Here is a 16943-nt window from a genome sequence, read left to right as displayed (position 1 = left end):
TCATCTGAGGAAAAGATTACATAATCTTTCATACTCTACAAATATTTTGTCATAGCTAAAGCTCTCACAGAACCATAGTCAGCTGCTGTCAGGTAACACTAACAGAGGCCTCAAGGTCACTGGTAAGTGAAATAAAATTCATAGTAGAGACACGAATTTCCTCTCCATCACTGGCAAAGAACAGATCATGCAAGGTCAATATGCCAGGCACTTTTTTGTGACCAAACCAGTCATCACCTCTTTCCATTGCCCAGAGGGTTTTAAAACTATTTCCCAAATCCCAAAAAATCAGCATTACTGAAAAGTAAACTATATTCTTCCTCCTTCTTGACCTCTGCTACAACCTATTGCCTTTATGCCTTCCCCCATCTTCACTGTTCCTCCTACCATGCCTAAACTGTGAGCTGGAGAAGAGACTGGATTCCGCCCCACTTAAATTCCCATGTAACTGAGGCTGAACTGCCAAGGTGTCTTCTGTAATTACTGGCAACAAAGATGCTCTTCCAGAGGACAGTTTCTGCCTTAGAGGAGCCACTGTCTAGAAACAACAGAATTAAACTGATTTCAATTTAGGTACTTCCCTCAGGTTGTTAGGTTGGGAAAGAGTGCTCAATACTCTCTTCTTGCCTTGGTGCTCAACCTAGAGGCAGCTACAGACAAAATTCTACAGCCCCAGTGAGACTTGTTCAGCATGGCTAGAACCTACACTGCTACATAAACTTCTCCTAAGCATAAACAAACCGGAATTCCCCAAATAGTTCATATCTAGATACAGGTGAGCTTCTTTTCACAGCACCTTTTCTGACTCAAGACTACCTGCCAGCAAATTGCAAGTCTCTTCTCTTATAAGAGGGAATTAGGGCATCAGAAAGAACAGGTCATCCAAATTTTAATTTTTTACTTTGAGTAAAACAATGCATTTTTGACCCATGTCTTGTAAACAACAGAAACATTCTGGCTGAAACTTTTACATATACAAAAATATTAACTAATGGAAGCACTTACTGTAAAAAACTTTAGTCCTAATGGTTAAAGTTTGGAAAATTTGAGAAGAAGGTAAGCAAAGGTCATAATAGTGGAAAATTATAATGCAAATTAAAATCTTTTAATATAAAACAGTGCCACCAATTGCACCTGTGTTCACTGTCTCCAGATGCTGATTGCTTTATGCAGTTATTTGGACACACTCAAAAGTGCATAACTAGGCTGCAGTTAGGTTGGGCACTTTAGCTCTTTTTTCCAGTCTCCAAGTAAATATTCAGCCTCTGTAGATTTATCTGGTAACTTTTCCCCAATCACTATTTCTGTAACAAAATGCTCACTGACTTCAAAAGGGAGATTAACACTTATGGGTCACCAGCACTGAGGAAAGCAGCTACACAACAAATACAGGCCACCGCCCAGCACAAAGACAATTAAAATCTCTTTCTGAAGTGACCTTAGAGTCACTGACCCTGAACCACTTGACATGACATTCCTGCATGTTCCATTTAGCCTTGTTCCTCCTCTATCCCATGAGGCAGCTCCTTCTTCACCATTACATAACCCTGTCCTTCTTATCACACATTCCCACTATCCCAAATGCCCTCAGCCCTACTCCTGGTACCCAACAGCAGCCTCATCTGTGCTCTCAAGGCCATTAAGGATTTCACAAGCTCTAAGATTCCTCAGCTACACAGAGAAAACAATTCTTGAAATATCCCAGGCTTGATTGCTCAGGGGAACAGGTCAAGAGTTCATTCTTCTATATCATCTGATCTCACATGGCCAAAAACGAGAGCTTCATCAACTTCCTGAAATGGGAGAGATGTGCACCTGTGGGCAGATCTGCCCAGTGCCTTCCTGACTGCTGACAGCTAGAACTGCCTGCAGGGTTGACTGCTCTACTGCAGGGAACCTGGTGGAAAATAGACCAAGAAGTGACAAGGACAATCAAAAAACATGGAACAACTTCTGAACAATAAATGACTACATAAGCTACAACTCTTCAGGTTGGAAAACATGCAAATGACAAATTCGTGAAATCCTTAATGACCTGGAGACTAGACAAACAACAGAAAAATACACTGGCAAACAAAGAGGTGTCCAGAGAAAGAGGAAAGGAGAACAACAAACCACCCCACAACCTACCACATGAATATTTTACAAGTTATTGCTGCTTTTGCAACTCTGACTAATGCAAAAAGATGTCGTCACCTTATTGCAAAGTTCTATACCTTCTTGGCAATGTCTCATGGGCAGCTCCTTGCAGCACTGACTCCTTCTTCCTTGCAGCACAGCCCACAAACTCCAACTGTCTACTCAACCAGCTAACCCACTCTTTTGTAGCACTCTTCTTACTGGACACAGCTGTGGCCTATTAAGGGCAGGCCTGTTCCTAATCTTTGGTGATTAGTGCAGCTGCAACTCCTCAGGTGTGAGATTACCTTCTGCACTATCTTTATTTTCTTACATTCTATCCCTCCACAAAAAGAAGTACAAGAAAATTACTCTTTATTCAGGAAAAAAATTACTTTCCACAGATCTTGCTGATCCAGCATCCACACCTTGCTGTCCTCATGTTCAGACATGTGTAGATGCTTCTGGTCTGTGTGTTCAGCTGGGATCCCAGCACATATTCTGGCACACCACCACCACTATATTGGTGAAGTTTCATGTCAATCTGGACTCAGCCTGCCTGAGGTTTCTTCCTCTTTCCCCTGTCTTTGCCTCACCCAGGAACAGAAACTTCTTCTCAGAAGTTCTCTACAGATAACTGTTTTCTGTGTCATGCCACTATCTGCCACTATTGAATAGGAAATATCTTCCCCTCCTGCACAGATGGAATGTGCCTGCACATTTTGACCTTCTTTTACCTAAATGGCATTAAGGCATGGATCTTAGTAGGGGTGCAAGTGAACATCTGTGTCACAAGTAAGTTCTAGAGCAACTTCATAAACAGGCTGAGATTAGCTTTTGGCAGGGGGAGCAGCAGTGGCTCTGCTGCTGTCATTGCACAGAAAGCTCCACAAGTTTAGATAAATAGTAAATAATTAGGTTTAAATTGGGAAAAAAAATCATGCCTAAGCAAGAGCCTATGAGAGTCCTGCTGAGATCAGGCTGCCCTGAGCCTTTCGACACGGTGTAATCTCAGAGGTTTGCAGCAAGCTGGCAATCTGAGATGAGCTCTTGCCTAATTAGCAGATTTCTTGTTGTGTCTCAGTGGCTGCACTGCAGAGCTTGGCCACCCTCCACTAATTTGCAATATCTCAAGCTTTAAAACACTTTCTTTCTTTCCAGTTCATTGGGGCCAGCTGGAAAAGCACCTGCCAAGCGGAGAACTCACAAAGGTTCAAATCCAAAATGAGGCCTGGGACTAAGCAGTTCTGCTCTATTGCCTCAATACTTCTTACACCTGGGCTTCTTACTACATGCAAGAAGTAAACCAGGCAGAAACACATATTGCACCCTGCCTGTACAAATAACCATGGGCTAGCATCAGCATTTCTAATAGGTCTTGCTCCCGTAATTCCCTCACATTTTCCCACTGCAAGGGACAGGTTGGTTACTCCATCTGGTAGCAGGCACTGGGGTCTTCATTTTGTTTAAGTTTTTAGCATTTAGAAAGGCAGCACAATCCTTTGCTAAAACTTTACTACTACAAAGTGGGCAACAAAAGCAACACCCTGGGAGCTTCCCCAGTGATAGATCTCTGCCATAAGCCACAGGTGCAGTGCCCAGGGTCTGGGAAGGCAGAGGACAGGAGAAGCTGGCCACCAAATGTGATCCTGGCTGCAGGAAAGACCCTGACATTGCCTACAGAGATGGGTGAATCTCAGGTTTCACAGTCATAGCAGCACGCTGCTATGGTAAAACGGGAGAGTGTTCATAAAGATTTGTGACAGAAATATAAATACAGGTATGATTAAGACTGAAGCACGAATTAAAATACCTGTGTAAACACCAAAGGGCACATGAGAACAAGATTTAAAGGAATGGCTTCTACAGAAAGTGCAGAAAACTGTTCCCAGTCAAAGCAAGGAATGATCTGTTTCCATTTGTTTCCCGTGCTCTGACACCCAGGAGACCACAAGCAATGAAGAACAGGAGCTCCCCTCAGCCCCAAGAACTCGGGTGCAGCTTACATTGCACTAACTTGCAAAGGAACCGCCCTGTAAACAGAGATTGAAAATCAATCTTTGTGTCTTGAGCTGAGGGGAACTTTTGTCATAATTTATGGAGATTTACCAGATGAACTGCTTCTCATCATCTCCCTGTTCATTTTCTTCCTCTGTTGCCTGATTTCATCCCACGTCTACACGCCATTATCATGGATCTATGACAACTCAGCCTAGCTAAAACACAAGGAAAAAAGACTTTGTGGTACTTTTGCTGAGAGCACTCCTGGCCACAGCCCCTGGGGCAGGGCTGGCCCGGGGCAGCGCCGGGCGGCATCACCCCTTGCCGCCCGTCACGCACGTCAGCGCCTTGACATGAAGAACTACATCTCCCGTCATGCCTCACCCCGACTCACGCACACCGCCTGTGCGCGGCCGCGCGTTGCACTGCGGGAGTTGTAGTCCGTGTTGGCGGCGCCGCGGAAGTGACTCGCCGGTGCCGGGGTGAGCGGGGGCGTGTTGACTTTCCGGGCACGGCGCTCATGGAGGCTCGGGAGTAGCGAGGCGTCTGAGGGGGTTCGCCGGCCGCCGCCATGTTCGGCTGCCTGGTGGCGGGCAGGCTGGTGAGCGCTGCCCGGGCCCGGGCGGGGCCCTCAACCCGCTCGGGGGCGGGGTGGAGCTGCCGCAGGGCCCTGGGCCCCCCGGACCCCAGGCAGGGGCCCCGCCTGCCCGGCGCTCGGCTGGCTCCTGCCCCGCGTCCCCGCAGGCTGCTGCCTTGTCGAGCGTCCTTGCCGGGAGGCGCTTGCCATCCCCCTGGCGGTGTTGTCTCCTCAGAGACAAGCTGGGAGCTTAAAAGAAGCTTTTTAAGGCTAGATTGTGCCTTGGCTGCAAGGATGTGGCATCTCGGGTAAAGAGGAGGGTATCTTTTGCTCTGGCATTCATTCAGCCATCCTTCTGCTGCCTTTCTCAAGGTCTATTGTATTTCCTATGTGAACAGGTTTCCATGATCCTGGGGTTGTGCCAGCCAGGTGGTCAACAGCCACTTCTTAGTGACTTGGCAACCTCTTCTGCACCCTACTTTCCTCCTACGCACATGGGGAGCGAAGGTATTCTGATCCTGTAGTCCCGGGTGGGATATGTGTTCAGTGCAGGTAGAACAAGACTGTTGTGTCTTTCTGGTAATATTTTTTGCAGTTGTTCTTCTGCTGTGTTTGACTTTTATCTGGCTATTTGCTCTTTAGGCTAGTACGTTCCTCACTTTTTGTTATGTACCACTTTAGGTGTATTTCTGTAAAAGGAAATTCACAGACAGATGAAGATGAAAAACATGTTAATACTAATAAAGGTTTTGTTCTCTTTAGGTACAAGCTGCGCCTCAACAAGTGGCTGAAGACAAATTTGTATTTGATTTACCAGACTATGAAAACATCAACCATGTAGTGGTCTTCATGCTGGGAACTATACCTTTTCCAGATGGAATGGGAGGATCTGTCTATTTTTGTTACCCAGACCAGAGTGGGATGGCAGTGTGGCAGCTGCTGGGGTTTGTCACTAATGAGAAGCCAAGTGCCATCTTCAAAATTTCTGGTCTCAAATCCGGTAAGACTGGTAGAACATAGCAGTCGGTGCAACAGATGCATTCCTGAATGCATAAGGGATAACGTGTGAAGGTTGCTTTGAACAAAAAGCTACTTAAAGAAGCAGCACACTCTGTGTTTTCAGATAGTGTTGAGCAGATGTACTAAAAGCAGCCTGTCATCTTCATGAAAGTCTATGTGTGTGTTACTGTTCCTTGTGAAGTTGCTGTCTTGTCTTCTCTTGTGTGTGGTGTTGATCTGGAAATTCTTCTAAGCAGACTTGATGTGTTTTTGTCCTCTGCATAGAGGAAGAATGACCTTGTAACTTCCCTGCCATGTTTTTAGGTGTTTGTCTAGACATGCCAGCAGCATCTTCTTTCAGCTTCCTCTGCTAAGTGGTTGTATTCTTTGTAGCACAGACAGGTTTTGCAGGGAGTGGAGCCTGGCAGTGATGTCTGACAGCTGGCACTACCCAGCCAGGGGCAGTTGCTCTGTAGAACTGTGCAATAGAGAATGTCCCCATTGGAAAGCAGCTTTCCAAATGTTTTAGTACTTTTGGCACACGGAGTAGAGTGTGTGTGTCTGTGTGTGCATGTGTTAGTTCCTAAGTACGAGGGGTGTGCTGTGTGCATTATAAAAATGATGAGACATTCCAATGGCACAGCTTTGTTGTATGAAAGGGACAGATACATCAGTCAAGCAGCTCAAAGTGTTACAGTGATAAAGTCGTACACATCTTTTGTAGGCTTGGATGTTGTCTACATCTTTAACTCAAATTTCTGTTGAATTAAGTGTTGAGGTTGCTCTGCTAAAATGCATTCATTCATAACATGGCATTCTTTCTTTTGGGTCAGTCCTGGATGTGGCAGTATGGTTGAGATAAGGGCTCTCAAGCTGCAAAGCAAAATGAATTCTGATCATACACATTCCTCAGAAATTTGGGCTTTCTTCAGAAGAGGGAGCACCTTCCAGAAGGGTTTGGGGGGATGTGGTTTTGTGTGTCCCAAAGCTGTGTGGTTAGTGCAACAGTAAAGCATATCACCAGTGCTTTTGGTGTATATTTGTTCTGCTTGAAAGTCTCACTGGTGTGTGGTCTCGGACAGCATTGGAGGAAAATACATTTTCAGATGCTTTTTGCATGATGAGCTGTAATTTCCTGGTAAGGGCTGCTCTCAAGGAAGAACTCAATGACATAGCTGAACACATTTGCAGTGCCTTGAGGCACTGCTGTGCTTGATTTGAGCAGCAGAGAGCTCTGCCATTCCCATTGTCTGCAGCTTAGCTCTGACTGTGGACTCAGTCTAAGCTACACAATCTAAGTTTCCATGGTCATAAACAATTTTAGGGTGGAGAAGACTACATAACAGAGAGCTGGAATCATTGAGAGACATTGCTGCTGCTTGAACTCTGCATTTTGGGTTTAATACCTGGTTGAGAAGACCAAAGATGTGTCCCTGTCAGCTCCCTGGGAAACAGTGGTTGTAGCAGAGTTTCATTTGTTTACATGTAAAGAAGGGGCTTAGAAATGCTCCCTGCCTTGGAATTGAAAGGTTTTTATGTTATGAAGATGTGGTAGAAATAGAAAACAAACTTTGGAATTGTATTTTGCACCCTTACTGGGAGTAGGTTCACAAGTGGGATAAGAGTTACAGCAGAGCCTTTTCCATACAGACTTTTCTGCTGCGATGCACTTTATGCTCTAATACCATGTCTGCGTTTGAGGCCTACACATGGGTAAGGGTTTTGTTGTGGTTGGGCTGAAAGGTAAAGGGCTCAATCATTGAATTAAGGGTTCAATGAAGGGAAAGAAATGGGTGGGAAAATACTTTTCTGATAGCAGTTTCTCTGCAGTGATGTAATGTGTTGGAGAGTGTAGGGTCTGAATACAGAAACCTGAGCTGGTATTTCAGTACTGATTAACGTTCTCTGCATTTGTAAGGTTTGGAATGGTAATTGCAAGAGCCAAGCACGGAAAACGTGGAGTGTATTTCTCCTGGTGGAAGGATGGCAATGGATGCTTTGTTTCACATTTTTAGGCAGACATCTTTCCAAGGCCGTGGTTCTGTGGGAGTTCATGGAAAGTGAATGGAATGGATGTGTTTTACTGTTTGTATCATCACTGTCTAAAGTAATCATACATTGTAACAGAGCCTGTTTATGAAGATGATACATTTTTATTGAAATGTCAGTTTCTCAGGTGAAGATGTTACAAGATGCAAAACTTGTACTAGCTCTGTTGCTGTTGGCATTTTAATAATGAACTCGATACTTGGTTTCTGATAGCTTGTATCAAGCAAGCATCCTACAACAGCAAATGTGAGATCATCCAGCGATAAAATGGTGTTTCTCAGAAGAGGTTCTAAATAGCATTTCAGGAGATGAACTCTCTTTTTACTTAGCTTGTGTTAAAGTAAGATTTTAATAGGAGTGCTTTACTCATAAGGTAGCACTATATTGCAGCTGTAGGATCTGGACTAAGGAGTAGCACTTCAATTGAAAAGGGTGCTGAGTTTGTGAGTGTACTTTCTGTATGGGTTGGCTGTTTGCTCCTTTGTGCCTTGTGTCTCTGCAGAGGAATGGTCGAGTTCCTGAGGTCTTCAGTCCTGATCTCAGTTCAACTTGTCAGACCGTTTTGTCTGGCTGAGTTTTTGGCTAAGGGAGATGGTGCTTTTGATCTCCATTAGCCTTTCTGGCAGCTCAAGATAGTGCTGACTGGTCTGCAGGACAGCTCTTGATTACCTTTGCTTTCTCCTGCTAGTAAGAGGCCAGAGAGTGCTGCTGAAACATTGCCTCTGTGTTAAGAGGGTACTTGACTATTGTGTTTCCACAAACACAGGTGCAGTCTTAGTGTTTGTTTACTGACAGCACTCTGGTCCCACAGGCCTTTTCTGCATTGTCCTTTAGAGATACTGACAGAAGAGTGCATGCTTTAAGTGATGCTGAGTCTCTGTCCTTGTTTGCAGAGACCTTGGCAGAAGCTGGGACTGAAAGTATTGGTTGAGAAAGGTCGGAAGTGAGGGCAGAGGGCTGGGATGATGCCTGTGTTGGTGGCATGCAGTTTGGGGATGGTTCCTTGTTTTCTTTGTGGCACTTGCAAAGTCAGAGACCTTTCTGTTCCGTGACTATTTCTTTGACCTTTGCTGCTTTTGGTCGGTTTTAGCAGTTCAGATGAGACCTGGGGCTGCCCAGCCCTCCCTGAGTCAGAGGGATCGTAAACCAGTGCTTGCTACTTTTTCAGAGCAGCTTCACTAGAACATGGCTTTAATGAGTGGATCAAACAACTGCAGCAGTGCTGCATATTTCTTGTTTATCTGCAGTTGCCCAAATGTGAATTAAAAACTTGGTTCCTGTAGAAAAACGTTCTGCTGTCTTTCACTCACTGATCATATTCCCTCTTCCCATTTACTTCAGAGGGAGCTGTAAAGTCATGTTTTTCTGGTTTTTAAAAATTTCCTAATGATCTATTGTGCTTTTTAAATGTACCAGTCACACTGTTCTATCTGTTGTGCCTGTGTGTCCTTTTGCCTGTGCTTGGATTGTGGTTTTTCTGCATTTCCTGGGACAGGGAGATCCCTCTGGTGGGAGCTGGGGAATGCCTTCTACAGGAGAAACATGGTAGTTAAAGTTACACAGCCTTTACATGTGTGCCAGACCTAACGTGTGCTGTTCGTGGTGCTTTCAGGGAAGGGAAGTCAACACCCCTTTGGTGCCATGAACCTCCCACAGACACCAACAGTGGCTCAGATTGGAATCTCAGTGGAACTGCTGGAGAACCTGGCCCAGCAGACTCCTGTTGCAAGTGCTGCTGTGTCATCAGTAGATTCATTCACAGAGGTAGCCTGGACTTTCCGTTTTCAGAAATTCTCTTTCTGTGGAAGTCTCAAGAATTGAGCCTCTGAAGCACTAATTGGGGAGTGGGTAGGGGATGCTGCTGGGGGTGGTCAGTAGGATTGTAAGCAACCTAATAATTGTCAGATCATTTGGTTGGGTGCCTTGATACTATGAAATTACTTTTTCTTAAACTGTAAAACTGTCTCCTGTAAAAGACTGGAATTTGCATCCTCAGTGACATGAGGCCAAGAAATTCACTTGTGTCAGTGTCACTCTACTCTAAAATTATTTATATACTTCTTATAGGAGCAGCTATGACTAAATACATGTAAGAGAGACTGGCTCTTTGGTGATTTTTAGGTGCTGAAATTTCAGTACGTAGACTTGCAGGGATGGTCAGAAATTACTCACAAGTTAAGGCAAATGTGGGCATGGATGCAGAGAGATATTCAGTAGTTCGCTTTCCCTGGAGAAATCCTTCTGATGTTGCTCTGCAAAACTACAGAATTATGCTCTTTCCCACAGAATTGTTTTTTGTTTTTTCCCCAGTGCCTTCTCTGTGGATCAGGCCTTGGGCTACAATGTGCCATTTTTTAACCCAGCCTGTCCATTAGTTTGAACCTCTGGAAATCCTCAGCCAGCTCTGGCAGTTAGTTGGCAGTCTGACAGCAGTCCCAGGCAAGCTAGACCTGCATAGTGCGTCTTGATTTCCCTAACACTGATGGCTCTGGCATTTTCTTCTAGCATTTCAGCAGTTGCTGGGGCTTTTCTTCAGGCCTTTTTTTACCCTCTCACTTTCCTTCCAGGTGCTTGCTGAGGGAGACTGGTAATTGTACAGTAATTGTACAGTAATCCTGATACTGTAGCTGATGTTCTTTGGCAGTTTATACACATTGTAGCTCCAGATAGGTAATGTTTCTTGCAGAAAGTTACCATGACTAGGAGTTGACCAGCTATCTTTGTATATAACAGAAAAGCTGTTAATTGAGCTTTTCTGGAGTTGTTAGGGGCTAATGACACCTAAATAATATTTCTGATTCCACAAGTTTTTATTATAGCAGTAGTTAAGTTAGGAGGAATAATGTGCCACATCAGGTCATTTGCAAGGTGGCTCATGGATTTTTCTGGCAGTAGTATTTAAAGAAAAAGAACCACCTCATGATTGCATAACATTTTTACAAATGTTATTCTCAGTTAAGTGAATTTTTCTTTTTCTCTGTTGAAAAAGAGCAGCATCTAACTCTGAGCATCTTAACAGAAATTGTAATTGCCTTCAAGGAATGCAGTTGACCCAAAGGGTGAAGTGCTACTTACTCCTACAGAGAAAATGTATGAGGTCAAAGTGGAAGGAAACCTTTGAGGGAGTAGATTGCAGAAGAAGGTCATATATGACTGGGAGCATATTTGTGAATAATGAATAGCTTTCATTTAAGATTTGACATCAGCTCTTTGGAACTGCTACATTATAGCAATAAAAGTGTTTTTTTAATGGCAAAATCGTCTGTTGCTACCCTAAGTTATGGAGTTGATCTGCTATTACATTTTTAGTAAGTTTTATGAAGATTTACGATTTAATATGTCTTTTTTATGTGTATAAACATATATAAAAAAGAAGTAGGACAAAACCGTTGACTTCTGCATGTGAGTGAGGGTAGGGTTCTGGGATATGATTTCTTCTCCTTTTGTCAGAGGGGAGCACAAGACTGCATTTATTAACTCAGGCTCTGTTTTGTTTTCCTGTATCATTTCACTGTCTGTGAAATTTTCTATATGAAAATTCCTTGTTCTCCCATCAAAGCAAAGCATAACTTTTTTTCCTTTTTTTTTTTAATAGAGGAAATAAGGAGGTACTGTATACTTGTATATTTGTAGGCTGGCTGGGAATGTCCTACAGCCTTATCCTCTGCACATAGGGCTTACTATTTCTTGGCCTCTCTTTCACTCTTTTCTTTCCTAGTCCTACAGTTTAGGAGTGCCCTGTGCATCCTTTAGGTGTTTTCCCCACAAGATCTTGTGGTAAAAGATGCCAGGACAGCAGCCCTTCTGTGGGGAATGCTAAAGGAAATTGCCCTGTCACTGGAGTCTGATGTGCTGTAAATAGATTGCAGCCTTTTTCAATCGTTTAACAAGTGCTTTTCTGGGAGCTGGAATGGCAGCTTTGGCCCAGTCTGGAGTTCTTCTGATTATTCAGTTTGGAGGAGAGGGACAGCTCTTGTCACTGCATCACTTCTTTGTCACACAAACAGAAAATGTTCTTCCCAAAGCTGTTTGTCCAGTTGGATGAAACTGAGCAGGGAGAGGGCAAGTGAAAATTCTTAAAATGATTTCTGGATGCCAGATGGATCTGAGGGCAAGACTGAAGCTTAGGATTGTCTCTGGACCTACTACATCCACTTTCCCACTGTGTTTTAGATGACAATGATGAAGTAATGACAAAATTACTTCATGTAGGAGCTGTATATCTTAAACTTTTGCACGAAAGTTCAAACTGAAGAAAGAACTTCCTTAAAATATCTCTTCTTTTTTTTTCAGTTCACTCAGAAGATGTTGGATAACTTCTATAATTTTGCTTCCTCGTTTGCTGTCACTCAGGCCCAGATGACCCCAAATCCTTCTGAAGCTTTCATTCCTGCAAATGTAGTTCTGAAATGGTAATGGCAGTGATCTCTACTTACAAATGGGTTTTTTTCCCAGGCATTAGACCATAATTTCTAAGCACTGAACTATTGTCATGGTATTCAGTGAGATGACGCAGAAGTGTTTAAAATTGTTGTTTATTTCTAGTATAGAGAGGTTCTGCCCACTGTTTTTATATTTATTTGTCAGCTTTTTTTTTGTGTTAGAAAAGTGCTATGCAACCAATGAAACTTTTTTGGTTCTAAAAGGATTGCTTTTAACATATGTGCATTTGCACTGTGTTGCTGAAAATGCAAATGCTCTGGAGTTATGGGAAGACAGAGCACACTGACACTTGTCAATTTATGCTTATTTGTTTTATTTGGTCTCTTCCTAGACATAATCTCAGCATAGCTGCCTTACTTAAGAATATGTGAGAGGTGATGAAATCATGTTACTAGTTGACCTGGTTGTGTCACCAAGATCCTTGAGTGTAAATACACAAGTCCCTCTGGAAGTTGTTTTCGAGGGACTGGTTTAATAACTGTTTGGGGATAGCCTGTGTAGTCTGGAGATAAATTGTGAACTGCAGGCAATCATTTAGGTTATCTGAAAACGTCTTTCCTATCAGTTTGGCCTTATTTATTTAGCCTCTGCAGTATTAACCTAAGCCCTTTTTTAACCACTGTTTGAGACTATCTGAATACAGTTTTATCATTAGTAAGATCTCATGAATATGCAAGCAGTTGATGAGAGCCCTATGTATTGTTTGGGAGTATAATTTGATGCAGATGCCTTATATTTAGAAGGTAACTACAAACTCCATGAACTGTATTGTATGTGGGTAGGGTCTCTGATGTGACTGGTGAGTGCCTGGGTGAGGCTGAATTGGTTTAAAACCCTTCAGTCTTTTCTCACTTGAGCTGGGCTATGAACTATGAGGTTTAGGAGAACATTTTGTGGTTTCCTTTGTTTCATTGGCAGTATCTTTTGATTCCTTACATTTTGGGTTTGTGAGGATTAAAAGGGGGGTTTTAACTTTTGTGACTCAAAGCCTATAGGCTTCTCTAATTTTTTTTTCTTGTAGAAAGGCACAGAAATTGTATATTTTGTCTGTTTTTTCACTGTGTGTCAACAGTGAATTCTGATGCTGTTTGTTTATGGTTTGCTTGGTTTTGTGAGTATGGAAAGTGAAATTAGGACAGCATGTGTGTGCATACATGTTTGCCTTGTATGTTAGAGAATTACATTTCTCTATTTGATTTTACTAAAACATTACTATCCAGCCTCAGATTCATACATTCATTCATGATTTCCTGGCCCAAAAATGCTATGCATAAAACAGTCACTTATAATTCATGGACTTGTTTAGGTTGGAACAGACCCTTAAGATGGAGTCCAACCATTCACCTCTGGCAGCCAAGTGCACCACAAACCCAGGGCCAATAAAACATGTCCATATGTCTTTTAAACACCACCAAGGATGGTGGCTCCACCACTTCCAGTGCTTGACAACCCCTTCAGTGAAGAAAATTTTCCTCATGTCAAATCTAAATTAACTTACAATTTTACTAAGTTTGAATGAGTCTCCTCTGGGATACTGCTTTAATTAAATTAATCTTGGTGAAATACACAAGTCCAACTGCAAATATTCTAGATATGCAAATGGACTTGTGATTTCCTGGTGTGAAGTAGATGCAATTTATCATGTTCTCTGCATAGACTAAATTATTTGTACCCTTCTTTAAAAACACAATTTTATATGCAGGAGCTGTTATTTTTTTGTTGTTTTTTTTTTAATTTTTCTAGGTATGAAAACTTCCAGAGACGTCTGACACAGAACCCTCTCTTCTGGAAAACATAAGCTTAAATTCTGTCATTTTGGAGTTCTTTCTAAAGCGTTACCTGAAAGATGCATCCAGTAACTCTACTGAAGATTTTTGTGGGGGAGGAGGGCAAAAACCCAAACAACGATTAGTCTGAATAGACAAACTAGTAACTTTTATATTACTCTTGAACAGTATTTAAAATTAAAGTCAATGAAAATGACTAGTCTGCATGTTGGTTTATTTAATTGAAGTGCTTGGCTGCAACAAGAAATCAGTGTTCCATGTAGAAATACTTTGAAACTGCATTTAAAGTGGAAAAAATTACAAGTTGAAAAATGGCAGCACTGTGTCATACTTGTGTGGTGCTTTGGGGTGTTGTACACAAACTGAATGCAGATTTTTCCTTCTTTTCCTCATTTGAAGGGTAATCAAGCAACTGTGAATATGCTGATGGTTTTCCTGCTGGTACTTGCACTGTAAGTTCTTCCATTTTGTGGACAACCAATATTCTTGTTCCCAGCTCATATAAATGGTAGAGCAGTATTTCCCTCTATGGCAGTAAGACACTATTGAGCTTAATCTTGGAGTACCTATCTTTAACTTTTCCTGTATGAAAATGTAATGAAGAGGAATCTTTGGGAACTTCGGCTGTGCTAGAAGAATTATTCCCAGTAATAAGAGAGTAAAATCTTGTTTCTCTTAGAAACAGATGTGGGGTGTCCGATAACGCTGTCTAGGTTACTGGCACCAAAGGCTCTCAGGTTTGCTCATAAATCCCTAGGATTTTGGGGTGGTCTGAGTGGTTCTCATGACCACTGCAGTTTTTGCTGCTGCTACACATACCCAGATATCTCATAGGTGAGCTCCAGCTGGCCCTTCTGTTCACTTGATTAGCTTGATCAGAAATACTATTTTGAACAATAGATCTTGCTTTTGTAAGTTACTTTCTGTAACCAAGGACTAAGACGTGTTCCCAAACCACTGGCATGAAAATAAAAGTTTTTACTGGTTTCATTGACTGGGGAATGAAGCCTTTAAGGAGTCCTTTATCAAGTCAAGTCAGCCTTAGGTACACTTGTCCTGAGAACAGAAACTCAGTCCTTCGAACGTGCTCAGTGACACCCTATGTCATTTCTGCCTCAGCTTAAAATGAACTCTTCCCTTCCATAAAAGCTGAGGGACTCAATGAATAAAAGGAATGAGCTCAACCTGGGACCCAGAAGAGGAGGAAAACAGACTGATGCAATCCAGGAAAGCTGTTGTAAGAACAGCTTTTGAAAAGTAGAACTAATTCTCCCCCAGGTAATTTATGGAACAAAGCTCATTTCCTAGAAGCCATGGCACAGATGCAAGACCTGAAAAATTTGGGTTGCCTGCTTGACTAAAGCCTTAATTTTCTTAAAGACACATTTGTAGGCCAAGTGTTTGTAGAGAAGCAGCAATGAGGGAACTTAGCAGAGGCCCAGGCTGAACTCCTTTATCAGAATGGGTCATTAGGATCATTCTGTGTGACCTGTCAAATTCTGCTGCAGGATGTGGTAGTTTTGTCACACAGGTAGCAGATGCCTCACATAGCTGGTGATAGAATGGATCAGAAGAGAGAAGGACCAAATCGAAGTTGAGAGTGATCACTGCTCAGCTTCTCACACTTTTAAGGAAGGATCTGGCTGGTGTGGAAATAAGCAATTAACACTTCACAAGCCATTGCAAGGCATCAGGAGTTAGGGAATATGTGTCTACATGATGTAGCAGACTCATTCCATCAGCACAATTTAATTAACAAAGGAGTGATTTATTTGTAAGAAAAAGAGGTACTAGCTACAACTTCCTCATCTGACTGGCCAGAGCTGCCCCCTATGAAATAATTCTCATGTCACTACTCCTTGTTGCAACTTTCTATGGCCCTCACTGCCATGGTTTGGTGAATAGCAAGTCATAGAACAAATGGTATTTAAACCCAAGGGCCCTGTTTGGGCACAGGCTGTCACTCTGCTGCTCACTCTTCTCTCTACTAGTTATAACAATCTACTTCTGTTCTGACCAAAGCTGCATTCTGGTTATTCCAGATGCTGGTGGGATTGTTGTTTGGGCTTCAGGAAGCCAGACAGGCCAAACTAGACCATGTGGGTCAGGTCACTAAGTCCAGCATGAGTGCTGTGGCTGCTCTTACCCTTGCTCCAGTCATTAGGGCTATAAATGAAAATATGTATTTGTATGGGGTTTGAATAATTCAGTACTGTAGATTTAGAACCTCTCTCATTGCTGTAGCCACTGTGGGTTCAGCAGGTGTCTCTGAGCTCACTGAATGTAGCATATGCTTGAGAGCGTCATTGTAAATTACTTTTCTTTCCTGCTGTGATTGAGCTTACAGAATAGAAACTCACAGAGGGAACAGTCTGTTCCCCTTAAGTATCAGTATTTTGCCTTTCACAGCTGCTGTGAACGTAAGAACTGATCCATTTTTACAGGTTGTGTGGATGGCCAGACTGTGCTTCTCAAGCATAAGCGCTTTTTCTTTCTCAGTTTTGAAGCCTAGGATTATGGTGGGTGAGTTTCACTAGCTCTCTGAGATCCTATCATATGATCACTAGTTAGGATGCTTGAGGAAACAGGCATTCAGTTTGTCTAAGGAGATTTAATTTAAGAAACCCCAGGGTCTTCTAACCTGTCTCCCAACAATACTTATCTCAACATTGTGGTTTTAAAATGGAAGAACAGGATTATTGGGAAAAAAATCTGAGGAGAAACAAAGATACATACATTCATCTATTTTGCCTTTAACATATTTTATATATATATATACACATTTACTTTTTTTTTCTCCACACACAAAACACTAAAATTCCTTTCCCGAGGTATAGCCAGAGTATAATGCCTGTAATAGTAACAACCTCAATGTAATACAAATTATTTTGTAATGATCCTCCTACATTTAGAGTAATTTTCCCATCCCCAGTTTCTAGATACTAGGGAGTTCAGGTTTTAAAGAAAAC

At 42.4% G+C, this 16943-nt stretch overlaps 1 protein-coding gene across 2 annotated transcripts; it reads left to right on the top strand.

The window, feature by feature from the left end:
* Positions 1 to 4603: 4603 nt before the first annotated feature.
* On the top strand, positions 4604 to 14529 carry HIKESHI (heat shock protein nuclear import factor hikeshi). 2 transcript variants are annotated; one of them, XM_030956772.1, is made up of 5 exons: positions 4604 to 4720; positions 5459 to 5696; positions 9357 to 9508; positions 12038 to 12156; positions 13931 to 14291. In XM_030956772.1, the coding sequence occupies exons 1-5, from the start codon at positions 4691 to 4693 to the stop codon at positions 13983 to 13985; spliced, it is 594 nt and encodes a 197-aa protein (XP_030812632.1). In that variant the 5' UTR covers positions 4604 to 4690; the 3' UTR covers positions 13986 to 14291. The 2 variants fall into 2 exon arrangements, with proteins under 2 accessions (XP_030812632.1, XP_030812641.1); XM_030956781.1 differs by lacking the exon at positions 4604 to 4720 and adding an exon at positions 4760 to 5203 and having other exon boundaries at positions 13931 to 14529.
* The last annotated feature ends 2414 nt before the right edge of the window (positions 14530 to 16943 follow it).

This window comes from Camarhynchus parvulus, chromosome 1 (assembly GCF_901933205.1).
Source record: "Camarhynchus parvulus chromosome 1, STF_HiC, whole genome shotgun sequence".
In the NCBI taxonomy this organism is placed as follows: domain Eukaryota; kingdom Metazoa; phylum Chordata; class Aves; order Passeriformes; family Thraupidae; genus Camarhynchus; species Camarhynchus parvulus.
The sequence above is the reverse complement of the archived record's forward strand: the minus strand, read 5'-3'. Positions and strand labels throughout refer to the sequence as shown.